Here is a 17,337-nt window from a genome sequence, read left to right on the forward strand (position 1 = left end):
CTATTCTCTGCTCCAGCCAATTCATGGAAAAGGACCATCTCGCTGCCCGAATGGCTCGTGTGCTTCGTGGACGCTCTGAGCTTGGAGAGGGTCCCTGCGGGGGCTCCCTGTGGCCGGGCCGTCGGCAGCCCCTCTGCGCAGCCGAAGGGATGTCCAGCCGGCCGGGGCCCGGCGTTGGCAGCACCGAAAGCCTGGGGAAAGGTGAGCCCAGAAGCCACTTTTCCAAGTCGAATGTCTCAGCAGCCTCCCGGCTCCCCTTTCAAAATACCAGAAGTAATTAGACCATATGGACGCGCCGCCTGCCAACTACGTCTAAAAAAACCAAAGCTGCTTCCCGTTAAATGGGGACAAAAACACATCCCGAACCAATAAACGCGGACAGTCTGTGGACAGACTTCTTTTGAACACTTAGCAGCGAGCAGCAGCTGACTCCCCCCTCCAAGGCGAGGCTCTGCCTGGAAGCCGGGCAAAGCGGCTCGGCCCGCCGCCAACCTTCCACCTGAGTCCAGTGAACCCCTGCGAGCCCCCTCGCAGCGGCCCTCCGGACAGGCCCTCACCAGGCTCCTGCCCAGGGAGGGAGGGAGGGAAGCCCAGGGAGAGCCCAAGTGGAAGGAGCCGGGGTGGGGGCTGCAGCCTCACAGTCAGGAGCACCAGCGCGCCCGCCCTGCCTCCGTGGTGCCCTGGGCAAGGCCTCGGCCCTCCTGGTGCTTCCGCTTCCCCATCCGGAAACCAGCGACTCCACAGGCTCCTCCGAGGCCAGGAGGGGACCGCAGAAACCACCTGGGGAAGATGCTGTTGAGCCCTGCTGCATGCTGGGGGGCTCCCCAGAATCCCAGTTTAAAGGCTTCAAATGAAATCAGTGAGATCACAAATGATGGTCACCACACTGGAGTACTGTGGTCAATAGAAATCAATATTGATCCGTATTGGTAGAACCTATTTTCTATCAGTCGTCCATCCATCCATCTATCTTCTACCTGTCCATCTATCCATCCAACCCCCCATTCACCCATCCATTCTTGGCTCTCTGTGTCTGTCTCTCTCCCCATCTCTCCCTCTCTCTTCTCTCTCCCTCTCTCCGTCTCTCCCTCTCTCTCCCTCTGTCTCTGTGTCTCTGTCTCTCTCCCTCTGTCTCTGTGTCTCTCTCTCTCCCTCTCTGTCTCTCTCTCTGTCTCTCCATCTCTCCCTCTCTCTTCTCTCTCCCTCTCCCTCCTTCCCTCTCTCTCTGTCTCTCCCTCTCTCTCTCTCTCTCTCTCTCTCTCTCTCTCTCTCTCTCTCTCTCTCTCTCTCTCTCTCTCTCTCTCTCTCCCCCTCCTTCCCTCTCTCCCCCCCTCTCACCCTCTCTTTCTCTGTCTCTCTCTCCCTCCATCCAAGTCCACACGCATCCCAGGACAAGAGCCCTGGATTCACAGCAGGCCCCTCCTTTGACAGAGGAGAAAACTTCAGAGAAACTGCCCAACATCATGCAGGCAGTAAAGGTTGGAGGGGGGCAGCAGCATTTGAACCCGGGTCCTGTGACCCCAAAGTCCAAAAGCCTGACTGCACGAAAGTGTCTGGAGCCCTTCCTGTGAGAGCCCTCCGATCTGCGGCCTAGAAGGGCCCGCTGGTGGACACCAAAGCCAAAGGGCCTCCTCCCAGGAGGCGGTCCTGGGGCAGCTGGGGAGGCTCTGGCTGTCCTGCCTGGCCCAGGCTGCCCCCACAGCTCCCCAGGACGAGCAGTCTTAGGCCTGCCTGCTGAAGGGGGAGGAAGCAGGGAGGGGCTCTGGGGGATCAGAGCTTGCCTTAGGGTCTGTGGCCTCGGGGAGCCCCTCCATTCAGCCTGCTGACAGAGCTGAGCAGCGCCCTTCCCCCAGGCCTCCTCCCCTTCCACCCACTGGGAAATGGGCAGCCCTGCATGGGGGAGGGTCTGGGCCCAAAGCTGCCTCGAGGGGGCCCCAGTGCAGACAGCCCGGGAAGCCCCTGCCCAGGCCCCTGGGGAACGCTCTGGAGGGCACCGCCATGAAATGAGCTCTTCCTGTGGACAGCCTGACTGGCCCAGCTCAGGATGCTCCTGGAGGGGAGGGGAGGGAGAGAGGACACGGCTCTGACCTGGGCCAGACCTTAGAATGCGGGGCTCAGGACCGGGTGCCAGAGCTCCACGGGGCCTTCTTCAGGGTGGAAAATGCAAGGATTCTGGCTTCCCTCCGGACAGGGCAAATCTCACCATTTCTAAGAGACTTTCCTGGTATATGTCCTCTTCCCAGCCTCGACACTCCCTGTTCTAGGCCTCTCCCAGCCCCGACACTCCCTGTCCTAGGCCTCTCCCAGCCCCGACACTCCTTGTCCTAGGCCTCTCCCAGCCCTGACACTCCTTGTCCTAGGCCTCTCCCAGCCCTGACACTCCTTGTTCTAGGCCTCTCCCAGCCCTGCCACCCCCTGTTCTAGGCCTCTTCCAGCCCTGCCACCTCCTAATTCTAGGCCTCTCCCAGCCCTGACACTCCTTGTTCTAGGCCTCTCCCAGCCCTGCCACCCCCTGTTCTAGGCCTCTTCCAGCCCTGCCACCTCCTAATTCTAGGCCTCTCCCAGCCCCGACACTCCTTGTCCTAGGCCTCTCCCAGCCCTGACACTCCTTGTCCTAGGCCTCTCCCAGCCCTGACACTCCTTGTCCTGGGCCTCTCCCAGCCCCGACACTCCTTGTCCTAGGCCTCTCCCAGCCCCGACACTCCTTGTCCTAGGCCTCTCCCAGCCCTGACACTCCTTGTCCTAGGCCTCTCCCAGCCCTGACACTCCTTGTCCTGGGCCTCTCCCAGCCCCGACACTCCTTGTCCTAGGCCTCTCCCAGCCCCGACACTCCTTGTCCTAGGCCTCTCCCAGCCCCGACACTCCTTGTCCTAGGCCTCTCCCAGCCCCGACACTCCTTGTCCTAGGCCTCTCCCAGCCCTGACACTCCTTGTCCTAGGCCTCTCCCAGCCCCGACACTCCTTGTCCTAGGCCTCTCCCAGCCCTGACACTCCTTGTCCTAGGCCTCTCCCAGCCCCGACACTCCTTGTCCTAGGCCTCTCCCAGCCCCGACACTCCTTGTCCTAGGCCTCTCCCAGCCCTGACACTCCTTGTCCTGGGCCTCTCCCAGCCCCGACACTCCTTGTCCTAGGCCTCTCCCAGCCCTGACACTCCTTGTCCTAGGCCTCTCCCAGCCCCGACACTCCTTGTCCTAGGCCTCTCCCAGCCCCGACACTCCTTGTCCTAGGCCTCTCCCAGCCCTGACACTCCTTGTCCTGGGCCTCTCCCAGCCCCGACACTCCTTGTTCTAGGCCTCTCCCAGCCCTGCCACCCCCTGTTCTAGGCCTCTTCCAGCCCTGCCACCTCCTAATTCTAGGCCTCTCCCAGCCCTGACACTCCTTGTCCTAGGCCTCTCCCAGCCCCGACACTCCTTGTCCTAGGCCTCTCCCAGCCCTGACACTCCTTGTCCTAGGCCTCTCCCAGCCCTGACACTCCTTGTCCTGGGCCTCTCCCAGCCCCGACACTCCTTGTCCTAGGCCTCTCCCAGCCCTGACACTCCTTGTCCTAGGCCTCTCCCAGCCCCGACACTCCTTGTCCTAGGCCTCTCCCAGCCCCGACACTCCTTGTCCTAGGCCTCTCCCAGCCCTGACACTCCTTGTCCTAGGCCTCTCCCAGCCCCGACACTCCTTGTCCTAGGCCTCTCCCAGCCCTGACACTCCTTGTCCTAGGCCTCTCCCAGCCCCGACACTCCTTGTCCTAGGCCTCTCCCAGCCCCAGTGTGCATTCCTGTTGGTTGGGCACACGCATGTGTACTGGCCACAGGAGAATCGATTTCGAATTCCCCACTAAGTCTTAAGGACAGGACAGACAGCCTCAAACATCCGCTTCGCACCTGGCGAGGCCCATTGGGCAGCCCCCCAACCGTTCACCTCCAGGGAAGCCCCTTCTGGCCCCCAGCCTGGGTCCTGGGGCCGGCACCCCGCTGTCCAGCCTCGCTGCTCTTCCGCCTCAGAAGCAACAGCACCGGCCCAGGCAGAAGGGAAGGGTTTCTGGTAAAGGCCCGGCCTCAGCCTGGTTCTGGGCATGCCCGCTCCCCCAGGCCTTTCCTGATGCTCCCCTCCTGGAGGCCGGGATGCCCCCGGGGCAGATGGCCTGGCCTTTCCCAGCAGGCCCTGGGCCTTGGGCTTGGGCTTCCCTGGCTCAGCTCCTGCAGCCCAGCCCCACCTTGACCCCGAGCTTCCCAGGGCAGAGCAGCAGGATTTGAACTCCTCCCGCCAAGGCCGACCGTTCCTATGATCCTAGCGGTGTCCCTCCGTTTCCTCATTCTCCTCCTCTGTAAAATGGGGCCAGGGGCTCCCCATCCCGGCCTCTGGCCTGCTCTAAGGCACTCGCTTTACGGCGCAGGATCGTGGGGCTCCCTCCCCACCCCAGCTCTCCTGCTGGACCTCCCCAAGGCGAGAGCTTCCTTGGGCAGCGTCTCTGAGCGGCACTCGGGATGCCACATCGGAGCGAGGCCCGGAGGAGCCTGGGGGCCGCGTGACGCCCATTAGCGCAGCGCCAGGACGCCGCTGAGACAGACTTCGTGAGGGAGGGCCGCCTTGGGAAGCGCAGATGAGTTCTTCAGCAGCTCGTGGGAGGGAAGACAGGCTCGCTGTCTTCAAATCCAGAGGTGCAGAAAACCTGGCTCCCGGGGGGGCCCCAGGAGCCGCCCCCACCCGAGGAGCACCCTGGAGGGCCGGGAAGTCCAGCCCCGTCTTGCCCGGGCTTCAGAGAAAGGGGGTGATGAAGGGGAAAGGAGAGCTTAGGCTCACACCTCCCTCGGCGGCCTCGAGTCCCACCCCTTATTTCACAGTTGGGGAGACTGAGATTGGCAGAGGTGAAGTGACTTGTCCAGGGTCACACCGCTGGGAGGTATCTGAGGCCAGACTGGTACCCAGGGGGAGGAGCCATGGTGACTCCGGGCTGGGCGCTCTATCCACTGAGCCGATGAGAATTAACTGAAAATGTACAAAGGCCCAAAGGATGGAGTGGAGCTCCGCCATGCATCCGTGTGACCCTGGATAAGGCCATCCCCCTCTGGGCCTTAGTTTCCTCATCTGTCAGAGGAGGGATCTGGACCTCTCGGTTCCGCCCAGCTCTAGATCTAGAACCAATCACCCAACGTTCCAGAACAGCTTCTCGGCCCTAAAATGGGGGGGAATGAACTGAGGTGGCCTTCGAGGCTCCTTCTAGCTCTGATCCTGTAAAAGTGGACCAGGGTATCTCTGGAAAGTACAGACCCGGGCCAGGAGGGGCCTCCTGAAGTCTGTCTCAGCGGTGTCCTGGCGCTGCGCTAATGGGCGTCACGTGGCCCCCAGGCTCCTCCGGGCCTCGCTCCGATGTGGCATTCCGAGGCCTGGTCCAACAGAAGGGGCTGCCTCAGAGGGGGCCGGGGGGGGCCCAACAAAGCACGTCGGAGCTGGGAGGAAGCTCGGAGAGCAGAGCTGCCTGCCGCCCAGTGAGGAAGCCCGTGGGCACGCAGGCGAGGGGTCTGGGGCGCCCCAGGATGCCCGGAGAATGGACACCCAAGGCTGATCTGCCGGGGACGTCCCTCCCTGATGGTCTGCGGCGGCCCATGCGTCTGGGTAGAGGGGATCCCCGATGGCCCTGGGCGCCCTGCCGGGCAGGGACAGAGGAGGGCGCCAAGCCCGCGCGGCCAGCTCCCTCTTGGCCTGGGGCTCCGCTCCTCCGTCTGCCTAATTGGGACCAGACGCCGGAGCTGGCGGCTTCCACCCAAGCCGGAGACGAGCCCTTAAGGACGGCGACTGCCACACCAGATGGCCCGGCCCGCTCTGGGAGGGGCGCATGGCTGCTCCCCTCCCCCCGGCCTGCACGGGCGCCCCAGGAAAGATGGGTGGCGCCTGCCATCTCCCTTGGGGAGAACGAGGAGGCTAACGCGGCTAACCCTCGAATCCCGCACCCCGGCGCTCGGGGCCCATCGGTCCCTCGGCTCCTAGGGATTCTTTCTCTCTGTGCCTCCGTCTCTTGGCTTGTAGAAGGAGGGCGTTGGGTTCAAAGATCGCAGAGGCCTCCTCCAGCTCTTGGCTCTAAACCCCTCCGCACCCTTTGGGAATGCCAAATCTGAAGGCCTGGATTCAAATTCTGCCCCTGACACTTAGTAGCCATGAGAGCTCCCTCAGGTCCCCTTACTCCCCTGAGACCGGGAGAGACACGGGGCAGCGATGTGCGAGGCAGGCCTGAGGCTTCTGCTCTGTAGAGGTGCCCACTTGATACTGGCCTCTGCCACGTGCCAGGCAGAGGGCTCCTGGGACCACAAGGACTACAAGGGAACTGATTCCATCATTCTAGACCTGGGGCCATCTGGTCCGAGATCCCGGGACTCGAGGGAACGGAGGCCCAGCCGGGTCAAGAGACTGGCCTAAAGTCACAGAGATGATAAGCAGCGGAGCCGGCACTTGAACCCAGGCCTCTTCCAGGGGGCCAGATGCCTTCCCTGTCTGGGCTCCTCCCTGCCTGATGATGTGAAGGTCTGGCAGATCCTGGCCCCCTCCACCGGCACTCAGGGCTGTTACAAGTGGGGAGCCCCCTGGCAGACACTTGCCTTGGGAGAGTCCCTGCTTCCTGGAAGGGGTTGGTCTGGGGGCCTTTGGAGGCCTCTTCCAGCCCCGCCGTCCTAGGATTTTGCTCTTTCGTCTCCCTGGAATTGGCTCGAAGCAAAAGAAACAGAAAGAAATGAGGCTGGTGGAGTGAAGAATGGTGGCGACAGAGGCAAGAGCCGCTCTTGGGGAAAGCCTTCATGGGGAGCCATCCGTCCCCGCGCAGGGCCGGCTGCCATTGTCGGTCAGTAGATGGCTCAGCCCTCGCCGAGGCTTCGCTCCGGCTGTGACATGATCCTTCGCCGCTCCATTCCCATCGCACGTCTCCATTTTGCATCTGATTCATGGCCATCTTTAGGGCGATCGGCTCCCCATCCGTCCGGAGAGAACAGCCCGGCCCATTTCCCTGGAATGTCTCGGGCAGGCCGTCCATTCCAGCAGGATGGCGAAGCACAGCCGTATTTCCCCAAGCAGAGGCTCTGCCCAGCTGATGAGCCGAGGAGCCCCTCCAGAGACACGAAGGCACCCAGGGAATGCTTTTGCCCTTCCTGGGACTCTGCCTTCAACCCTCTGTTGTTCACTAACCCGGAACGTTCTGTCCCTTCCAGCCTTCACTCCTGCCCATCTCTCTTGCTGACATCAGGCCCAGCTCTAATGCCGCTGTTCAGGGAAGCCTCGCCTGACCTCTGGGGCTCTGGGCTGCTCGCCCCCACGGAAGACAGGAGGATTCTGGGCTGAAAGGAGCCCATTGGGTCAGCGAGGGATCTGGGCCTCCACGGGGGAAGAGAAGGTGCCTGCAGCACACCGCTGGAACTTGTCACCTTCTAGTTTCTGGTCTTCTAATGCTTGTCCCAGCCTCTGGGCTCTGAAAGGGCCACCACGGAGGGAGGAGGCGACCCCATTCTGTCCATATTTATAAGCCACCAGCTCCCGGGTGGCTGGGTTAGTGCAAGAGAATGGGAGGAGAACGAGAAGGAACAAGCAGGGGAATCGAGGCACACGTCCCTCTGCTGAGGTTCTCAAAAGTCTGAAGAGGGAGTGCATTGTGGGCCAGGGAAAAGCCTGCCCCAAGGCAAAGGGCTGCCAGGGTGACACCAGAAGTGCAGCAAGTGGAATAACTGGGCAAGTGGTATGTCCCAGAGGTCTGTTTTCTAGAGGTGTCCAGTGAGGACATCCTCTGTTCTAGAACCCCTCTCAACGTGGCCATCCCCGTTCTAGGCTCCCTCTCTGTGCTGCCATTCCCTGTTCCAGGAGAGCTTCTGTTCTAAGGCCCCTCCGGCTTTGGGGATGCCTTCAGAAACCTCACCTAGCCTGGATATTTCCTGATCTATGTTCCCTTGGAGCGGCGCTATTTCCTGTTCTCAGCCTCCCCGCCCCAGCTTTGACAGCGCGTGCTGGGCCCCGTATAGAGCTCATAACGCTGGGGTCAGATGGGGCACGTGTATTCTGCCTTCAGGACTGGGCGAGGGGGGTATTGAGGGACCTGGAGACACCTCCCAGGACTGGCACCAGTCAGAGTGGAGAAGGAGAGACTCCTGGAAGCTCAAGCAGGGCCTTCCCCCTTGGGTGCGTCTGGCTTGGGGGTTTGATGGGTCAGTGGCTGATTGTGGCCAGTGAGTCGGTGTCGGCCAAGGCCAGCGGGACCTGGAGGAGCCCAGCCGGGGGGCCAGTCAGAGCCGGGCCAAGAGGAGGAGCCGGTGCTGGTGCTGGTTGCTAGTGCTGTCTACCCGCTTCCCAGACCCTCAGCAAAAATCATTGGCGAGCTTTGGCCAAGGCTACAAATAAGGCACAGTCTGCGGTCAGGCAGAAGCACAGCAGGGGGGCAGGACTTGGGTTCAAATCCTTCCTCCTGTGGGTTTGGCTGGGCCCCTTGGGTTCTCTGGCCTTGACAAAGTTTCCTTGTCTGTAACGAGCAGAGAGCTGTACCCGGCACCTACCACGCAGGGCTGTCGGGAGGCTCAAATGAGACCCTCCTCTAGGTACGTGGCTCTTCTCTATGATCCCCAGCCAGTGGCAACCTCCTGGGGAGACTCGGGGAGGGAGGCATGGTCTGAGGCTGACTCCCTGCATCTTTGAGGCTGCTGGGAGGGGAGGGGACAGAAGGAGGCCACAGGAGAGGGGGCGGGCGTCATCTTGCCCTTGGTTCAGGCGAGCCTCCGACCACCCTCTGGGTGACATCCCCTCCCGCCCATTTCTGCTCGTCTGAGAAGCCAGAGGTCAAAGAACAGCCCTGGGCTGGAGGGGCTGGGGACTGGCCGGCCACTGGCTTGTCTCCTCTCTACAAAGCCCGCCACAGCCTGCAGCCACCCACCAGCTGCCAGAGAGAGATCCTAAGGACACTGGCAAACCCGAAGGCCGCAAGACTCTCCCTCTCGCTCTCCCCAGAGGAACATGTAAGCAGCGGCATTGGTTAACATGGAGCAAATTGTCTCAGGAGCTGGCGGCGACCCCCATACCCAGCTCACGCACACACAAGATCAGGGGGGACACCCTCGAGTTTGGCAGACATCCACAGGACTTCGGAAGGCCAAGGACCGGTGTCTGCCTCCAGGGGCAAAGCGGGACTCCAGGAGCTCCCCATTTCCATCTCTCCCAGTTGCCCATGTAGAGTGACCAGAGAGGCCGTGCAGTCTAATGGGCAGCACTCTGGATGGGGAAGCAGGAAGACTTGGGTTCACCTTAGGCAAATGGCTCAATTTCCCCACTGGCGAAGGAGGCAATAGTAGCAGCTGCCTCCCAGAGGAGATAATGCATGGAAAGGGCTGTCTTTATCTCACCTCTTACTGTTTCACACACTGGCTTTTCAGGATTAAAGCCAACCTCCTCCTCTTGGAGATAAGGACATCCAGACGCAGGGACATTAAGAGATTCATCCCACAGGTCATGGGTCTCAGAGGCAGATTTGAACTCAGGTCCTCTAATGCTGGAGCTGGGGATTTCCCCACTGTGCTACACTCCAGAATTGAAAGAGAACGGGGAGTTTTATTGGCTATTCCAAGGTCTCCACTTCGGACAAGAGAAAGCTGAAGTCCAGAGAATAAGGGACTTGGCCAAGCTAGGAAGAGACGGAGGAAGGATTTGAACCTCAGTCCGTGGACCCAAAGTCAAGGCCCTCACCCTAGCCATGTGGAAGGTAGGCTGATGCATACGTGAGGAAACATTCTCATGGAAAGCCAGACTTCTGCAGAATCCCAGTTTGGGAAAAACAAATTTAGCTGAAGGTGTCTGGAAGCCCAGCCTCCAGAGGCTCTGCAGTGAAATAGCTTAATAATTGATGTGAGTTATAAAGAATTGCATCAGAGGAGGGATGTCGATGCTGCATTAAGGCCCCGGCACAGGCGGACAAGGCGGGGTGTGCCTCCTGCCTCGGAAATGGCGGTGCTTCTACTACAGGAGCAGCCTAGCTGTGGCAAGAGGGCAGCAGGCATCAGCCTGATGGGGTGAGAAGCCCTTTGGGGGGCGGGTGCTTACTAGCATGAAGAAAACCACTCGTGGGGACCAAGAAGGGCTCCTAGAAGCCTGCCCACCCAGCCCAAGCCAGCAGGAATCCCCCAACAAGGGGCCATCCAGCCCCACCCTGAGGAAAGCAAATGCACAGCCCCCAAAGTCCCATCCTCAAGTTACGCCTACTAGTCCTGGCCGTGGGGCCGGAGCAGAACAATTCAAACGATTGCATCCCACAGACATTGGCAACCATGTGCTAGACGCCAGGCACGCACCAAACACCATGTCCACTGCCTCGCCCATGTGAGAGGCGTTAGCATCCCAGACTTCCCTTCTCCCTTTGTCAACCGTGGCCTCGAGGCCCTGCCCGTCCCGGCTGCCCTTCTCTGGATGCTCTCCAGCTTGTCAGCGCCATTTCTACGCTGTGGCCCCCAGAACAGAACCCGACACGCCAGAGTCTGGACTGGGAGCACCTCCAGGGCAGGGATCTCATCTCATTTTAACTTCGCATCTTCCCCTGTGGCTGGCACAGCACTGTGTGGACTGGTAGGCAGTTACTCAGCCAACTAAGAGGGATCTACGATGTGCCTACTGCATGCCAGGCTCTGGAGATCAAGGGGCTCTGGATTAAATCCGCTCCCTGTGGACCAAAGGATGGACCATATGGATGTGAAGAGGAACGCTGGGAACTTGGAGCAAGACCCACTTTGCAGATGAGGAAACTGAGGCTTCTGATTGAATAGCTGGCATTTTCTTTTTTGAAGCACACATTCTGGTCTGGGTCACTAGCCCAGCTGACTCACTGATGCTCCCCCACCCCAGTGGAGACCTGGCACCAATGTGGATTCCAGGCTCCTGCCCCTGAATGTGACAGCACGCCCCAGTGGTCAGGGAGAGACACGAGCCACCCCCAGCTGGGGGTTAAGTTCTCAATGTCCCCATTTCCCTGTATCCAGGAGCATCCTGGGGAGGGAGCTTGGAATCAGGAGGAATGAGGTTCAAATCCTCCCCTGCCGCCTACTAGAGCTGGACAAGCTACTAAAGCTGTCTCCCTCAGTTTCCTCATCTGTAAAATAGGGATGGTGATAATAGCCCCTACTTCCCAAAGCTATGAGGATCAAATACAATGTGTACGGCCTTGGAAGCCGGAAAGCGCCGGACACGGCGCTCATGATCATACCTGTAAACATGAACATGCTTCATGCCAGCTAGTCTGCCTGCTATTATTCCTCGATGCATTTTGTAAGCCTTAAAGCACTCTGGGTCAGCCATGCCATTGGCGTTATCGTTAGAGAGAGAAGGCGGCCTTCTGGGCGGCGTGAGCCTTGGGGCGGCCCTTGGAAAGGCTCCCCCTCGCTGGAGATCTTCCTCCAAAGACCTTCAGGCCACCAGCAAAACCCTGGGCTGCTCGGCCTTCCTCCCTCCTCCTCCTCCCCCTTCCAGTCATGCCCGCAGCCAGCCCATTGTCTAACCACTGCCCACCCCAATGTATGGCCCCGCTTGCTGCCTTCACTCAGTCCTGACTCCCACTCCATCACGACTGGCCAGGGGCCCGCTCAGGGCTCGGCAGTACAGTCACTGTTCAATCACGGACGTCTGGGGGCCTCTCTTGTCTTGGAGCTGCGCCTATCTGCCCTTCCATGTAGAGGGCCTTCAGAGCGCGTGTGTGTGCGTGTGCGTGTGTATCATGTGTGTGCATGTATGTGCACGCACTGCGTGCGCATGTGTGCCGCGCATGGGTTGCGTGTACACATGTGTGTCATGCATGTGTGCACGTGTGTGGTGTGTGCATGTATGTGCGTGCATGTGCTGTGCATGGGTGCGTGTGTATGCACTGTGTGTGCATGTGTGTGCGCGTGCCGTGCATGGATGCGTGTGCACACATGTGTCACACATGTGTGCACATGTATATGTGTGCTTGTGCATGTGTCATGCATGTGTGCGCGCGCTGTGTGTGTGCGTATGTGTGTGTGCGCGTGCGGGGGGCCAAGAAGCTTCTTAGAAATAGACCCTGGCTTAGTCATTGCGCTCTTTAGCGATCCCGTTCTCCCCCCATTCCCTTCTCAGAGATGGCCGTGCTCCTCAGCTGGATGTGAGCCACCGCACGGCCATGGCGCGCTTGGGGAAAGGCGCCCCCCCCCCCAGCTCGCTCCTTCACACAGCAGGGAAGGCCAGAGGCCAAGCTTGCTTACCATGGGGAGCCGTATATCCGGAATCCCCGCACGGTCACCTCCGAGTCCTGGAGGTAGATGCAGTTGGTCAACAGGGACTGCACGTTCTCATAATTCTCGGGCTTCAGCTTGGACACCGAAGGGAAATAGTAAAAGTCCTGCTTGATCAGGTCGGCCATGAACTCCTGGTCGAAGGTCAACTCGTGGTTCCCAGCGATGACGATCTTGTACTCGTAAGGCAGGCTTCCTGGGGGGAAACAGACGGAAATCAGCCTGAGAGCCAGGGCAGGGCCATGCGGGGAGCCGGCGAGGAAGGGCGGCGCTTCACTGGACCGTACGGGGTATCCCTGGGAAGCGTAGGCGCTCCCCTTGGCTACCCTCTGCTGCCTGCCACGCGAGGAGGCTGTCTCCTCTGGTCTTCAGAGAAGGTAAATGAATTGGAATCTGAGACGATGCCAAAAATGACTGCAAAGATAAATCTGAATGGGCCATAGAGAGAGCCAGTCCTGGGTTCAAATCTGGCCTCAGACACGTCCTAGCTATGTGATTCTGGGCAAGTCCCTTACCCTCATTGCCTGATTCTAAGATGGAAGGTATAAAAGATAAATTTGAGAGAGAGCGTCAGGCCCCAAAGTGAAGTTCTTGGACCTCAGTACAAATTCCAGCATTGCTCCTGCACACCTTTTAAGTCTGTGGCCAAAGGTTTGACCTCTCTAGGCCTCTGTTTTCTCCACTTCTAAGGGACCTTCTAGTGCTAGATCCAACAGAGAAAACAATGCATACAAAAGTCAGATGCAATTTTGTTTACATTCTAGGGATGCTTTGAAAAAACTATCCACTACGTTCCTTTTACATTGTTTTCTCATGAAGCTGAAAACCGAATAACCCCGGATGAGTCACTTCCCTTTTCTGAGCCTCCACTCTCCTCATCTGTAAAATGGGCACAATAATACATTCACTGCTTATCTTGTGGGGCGGTTTTGAGGAACGTCTTTCCTTATAGGCAGGTGCTCACTGATGAGAGGAGACAGGCCTAGAGAGGGGAAGGGACTTAGCCCAGGTCACGTAGCACAGCAGACCTGAGATTCAGGACCAAGTCCTCTGACTCTAGATCCTGTGCTGTTTCTACTCCAGGCAGACATAGGACGGAGGCTCTAGAAGGGACGAATGAGGTGATAGTGTGACTTCTTTACTCATGGCACCCATAGAAGGATTATTATGCAGATGGGAGAATTGAGGCTGAGAAATGGTCATCACCAGCCAAGCATTTGAACCACAGGCTCTCCTGACTCCAGACCGAGTATGCTATCTACTACCATGATGCCTCTCCCTTCACAGGTAATAAGCTCCCCGTCACCGGAGGCTCTTTAAGTCCGTGGTCATAACTACTTGTCAGAGTTAGTACAGAAGGGGTCCTGTCAGGTTTCAATTTGAGTAGATGTCCATCAGCCTCTTTCAGCTCTAAGATCCCATGACTTGGAATTGCCGAAACCCAGAGTCTGTGTGTGTGTGTGTGTGTGTGTGTGTGTCTGTGTGGGTGTGTGTGGGTGTGAGAAAGAGAGAGAGAGAGAGATGGGAGGGAGAGAAAGAGAGGGAGAGAGAGAGAGGGAGAAAGAGAGAGAGAGAGAGAGAGAGAGAGAGAGAGAGAGAGAGAGAGAGAGAGAGAGAGAGAGAGAGAGAGAGAGAGAGAGAGAGAGAGGGAGAGGGAGAGAGGAGGGAGGGAGACACAGAGAGAGAGAGGGAGGGAGAAAGAGAGGGAGAGAGAGAGAGAGATGGAGAGGGAGAGAGAGAGAGAGAGAGAGAGAGAGAGAGAGAGAGAGAGAGAGAGAGAGAGAGAGGGAGAGGGAGAGAGGAGGGAGGGAGAGAGGGAGGGAGAAAGAGAGGGAGAGAGAGAGAGAGGGAGGGAGAAAGAGAGAGAGGGAGAGGGAGAGAGAGGGAGAGAGAGAGAGAAAGAGGAGAGAGAGAGAGAGAGAGAGAGAGAGAGAGAGAGAGAGAGAGAGACAGAGACAGAGAGAGAGAGAGAGAGGGAGAGAGAGAGAGAGAGAGGGAGAGAGGAGGGAGGGAGAGAGGGAGGGAGGGAGAAAGAGAGGGAGAGAGAGAGAGAGGGAGGGAGAAAGAAAGAGAAAGAGAAAGAGAGAGGGGGGGAGGGAGGGAGAGAGAGAGAGAGAGACAGATAGAGAGGGAGGGAGAGAGACAGAGAGAGAGAGACAGAGAGGGAGAGAGACAGAGACAGAGAGAGAGAGAGACAGAGAGACAGAGAGAGAAGGGGGGAGGGAGGGAGACAGAGACAGAGACAGAGACACAGAGGCAGAGAGATGGAGAGAGACATGGGAGACACCCTCCACTCATGCAGACGGGCAAACTGGAACTTGCCAGGGCCCCGCTCTAGAGCTCGAAGGGCTGCCTTCAAGGCCATCTCCCACAGCCTCCTCCTTTTATAGATGAGGTGACTGAGCTTAGCTTAGAGAAGGGAAGTGCCCGCTCAGCCAGCGTGTGTGTGCCAGAGGTGGATCTCTAAGCTGCTTCATTCCTCTATCCATTAGGCCACACAGCCTCCCAGAAACCTGTGCATTGCTCATTCAGAAAGCATCTCCTTCACTGGAAATGGGCGCCAGCCACCGCCGGAACCCACACGCACCTCCCCCTGAGCAGGATGGGAGGGAAGCAATGGTGCGCAGCTCTCCCGTGAGTTCTCAGCCCAGGCAGAGGCCTCTGTTACCAAGCAGGCTAATGGAATTCTCTGTCGTGTGACTGCCGTGATGAGGGTGTTGGAATTCCAGAGAAGGGGACAGGAGGCCGGAGAGCGGGGAGGAGCGCTCTTCCTTCCTGTGCAGGCTTGTCCCGCCCTTCGCTCCCCGGTTCTTTTATTTTTGATAATAAAATGAGGTGGTTACAAAGCTTCTGTTAAAGGCCCACCGTGTGCCACGGCTATGCTCTGAGGGCCCAAAGAAGGACCCGCGGCGGCTCCTGCTCTCCGAGGGCCCCAGGCCAGCGAGGGAGACAACCTGTGGACAGCTCTGTGCCCGCCGGCTAGATGAAGAGGACCCTGAGAATGACGGCTGGAGGGAGGGCGCTAGCACGGAGGGCTCAGGGCAGAGGGAGGTTTTAGCTGGGCCGGGAAAGAAGCCTGATGGGAGGAGGAGGAGCCTTCCAGGCACGGGGCCAGCCAGAGAAAATGCCCCGAGTCCGGAGATGGAGGGTCTTGCTCATGGAATAGCCAGGCGGTGACACTGGATAGAAGGGCACGTGGCGGGGAAGTCTAAGAAGGGCCAGGAAGCGCTTTGAACCCCCAAACAGAGGATTTGGTAGTTGATCCCATAAGTGCTGGGGAGCCACTGCAGTTGGCTGGCGGGCTGGGGGCGGTCCGGCTTGCACTTTACAGAGATCTCTTTGACAGCCAAGCACAGGATGAAGCGGAGGCCGGAGACACTCGAGGTGGGCAGACCCACTGGCAGGCCTCTGAGTGGAGGGGAGGAGAGGCTGACCAGGGTGGAGGCAGAGCGAGGCGTTGAGGGCGTGATGGAGTCTGGGGCTTGGGAGGCTGGGGCGGATCTCAGCAGCAATAGGGACGCTGGGAAGTGGGCTGGGGAAGGGAGTCGGTGCTTAATAAAAGCTCGCTGAATGTTTGCTTGATTCATAATCAAGTTTTTGAATGAAAGGAGGCTCTGGGTGTTGCCAAGCTCCTTGGGGGCAGGGACTGCTTTTGTCTTGACCTTCCAGAACCGCGGCCAGCTCCTGCTCGGCATTCCTTGCTTCCTAACTCACCCTCTAACAGTTGCCTGGGATGCCGGGTAGTTTGCACACAGGCCACACAGCAGGACTAGAACCCGGGACTTTAGCTCTGAGGAGCGCTCTCCATCCACTCTGCCATGCCAACACACGGAGGAGCCACATGGATCCCCTTCACGGCTGGCCGTTATTAAGGGCCTGCTATGCGTGGAATCCCTTCCTGGCGTCCACAATCTAATGGTGAGAGGGGGCCCTCGTGCACCGCCAGGCTCACCACACGCCCTCGAGAACCTGGGAAAGGCGGTGCCGCCCCCAACGGGCTCCCCAATTTCCAAGTGGGAGGCCGATTGGTGCCCTCACTAGGCGGTGGCGGCTACTGGGCCGCCCCACAGCTCTTCCCCAGCCCCACCAAGCACAGCGGAGAACAGAAGGGAGTCATGACTGCTTGGAAGGGAAATAATTTCTGCCTGGGAGAGCAGGGCAAGTTTGCCAGAAGGTGCGCGTTTGAACTGGCCCAGGAAAGCAGGGGAGACACGGGATGGAGGAGGAGGGGGGGGGCACAGCACGAGCAAAGGCGCGGGGGTGGGAATCCATAAGCATCTACTGCATGCCAGGCATATCGCGGCTCTTCCGAGCCGAATGTGGGCAAGTTGTAGACGACTATCGTGTCCAGTTTTACTACAGGACAGAAGAGGGTGCGTGCAAGAGAGCACGGGAAGTGGAGAGGGGATTGCATGGCAAACAATGGCGAACCCTACGTGCTTGATGGCTAGTGCTGGAGGGAGAGGCAGGCATCCAGGCCCCGCCAAGGGGGCTCCAACGAGCCACTCGCAGTCTGCCAGGCCTAACGGGCACCAGGCAGCTGCAGCAGGCCCCGGGGGAAGGGTGGGCAGGAGCTACTCGAGACCCGTTTGTTGTCTCTTCCCTAAATGTTTTCCCCTTCATGGGATCCATCCATCCATGAGCCAAAAGCCAGTGCGAGCGGTTTCAGGCAGCGCTGGCACTAATGCATTTATGTCATGTTTCTGTCTGTGGGTGTTACTTAAGCAAATTAGCAAATTACTCTAACGATACGGTTACATTTGTTATCATGGCATCCGCTGCCTCTGACGCAAGTCGAGCAATGTCATTTTTGTGCTACTAAGCGCTGTGCCTGGGCCTCCCCTCCAGCTGGAGGGGGAGCGTTTTGTGGGTGGGGGAGCACCCAGCCTTGGTGTCATTTGGCTGGACAGTCGGCGTCGGCGTCAGGGCCAGGACGGTCTTCCGAATGGACTCGGGAGTCTCTCTCTGTCGGTAAAACGGTGGCTGTTTTCAGCCAGTATTCCAAGACCTGCTTGAAATGCCAACCCTTGAAAGTCCTCAGGACGTGCCCCTTACAAACGCCCCAAAGGCGACAACCAGGGACTCCCTGGAGAGGC

At 59.0% G+C, this 17,337-nt stretch overlaps 1 protein-coding gene across 2 annotated transcripts in view; it reads right to left on the minus strand.

Moving 5' to 3' along the window:
• The window catches only part of MPPED1 (metallophosphoesterase domain containing 1), a 93,246-nt gene that overhangs the window by 24,755 nt on the left and 51,154 nt on the right, over positions 1-17,337 (minus strand). For both annotated transcript variants that reach the window (XM_056797493.1, XM_056797494.1), the window contains exon 4: positions 12,212-12,437. In XM_056797493.1, coding sequence (XP_056653471.1) covers positions 12,212-12,437 — 226 coding nt within the window. The remainder of the gene's footprint in view (positions 1-12,211; positions 12,438-17,337) is intronic.

The sequence above is a fragment of the Monodelphis domestica genome, chromosome 5, assembly GCF_027887165.1.
Source record: "Monodelphis domestica isolate mMonDom1 chromosome 5, mMonDom1.pri, whole genome shotgun sequence".
Taxonomy (NCBI): domain Eukaryota; kingdom Metazoa; phylum Chordata; class Mammalia; order Didelphimorphia; family Didelphidae; genus Monodelphis; species Monodelphis domestica.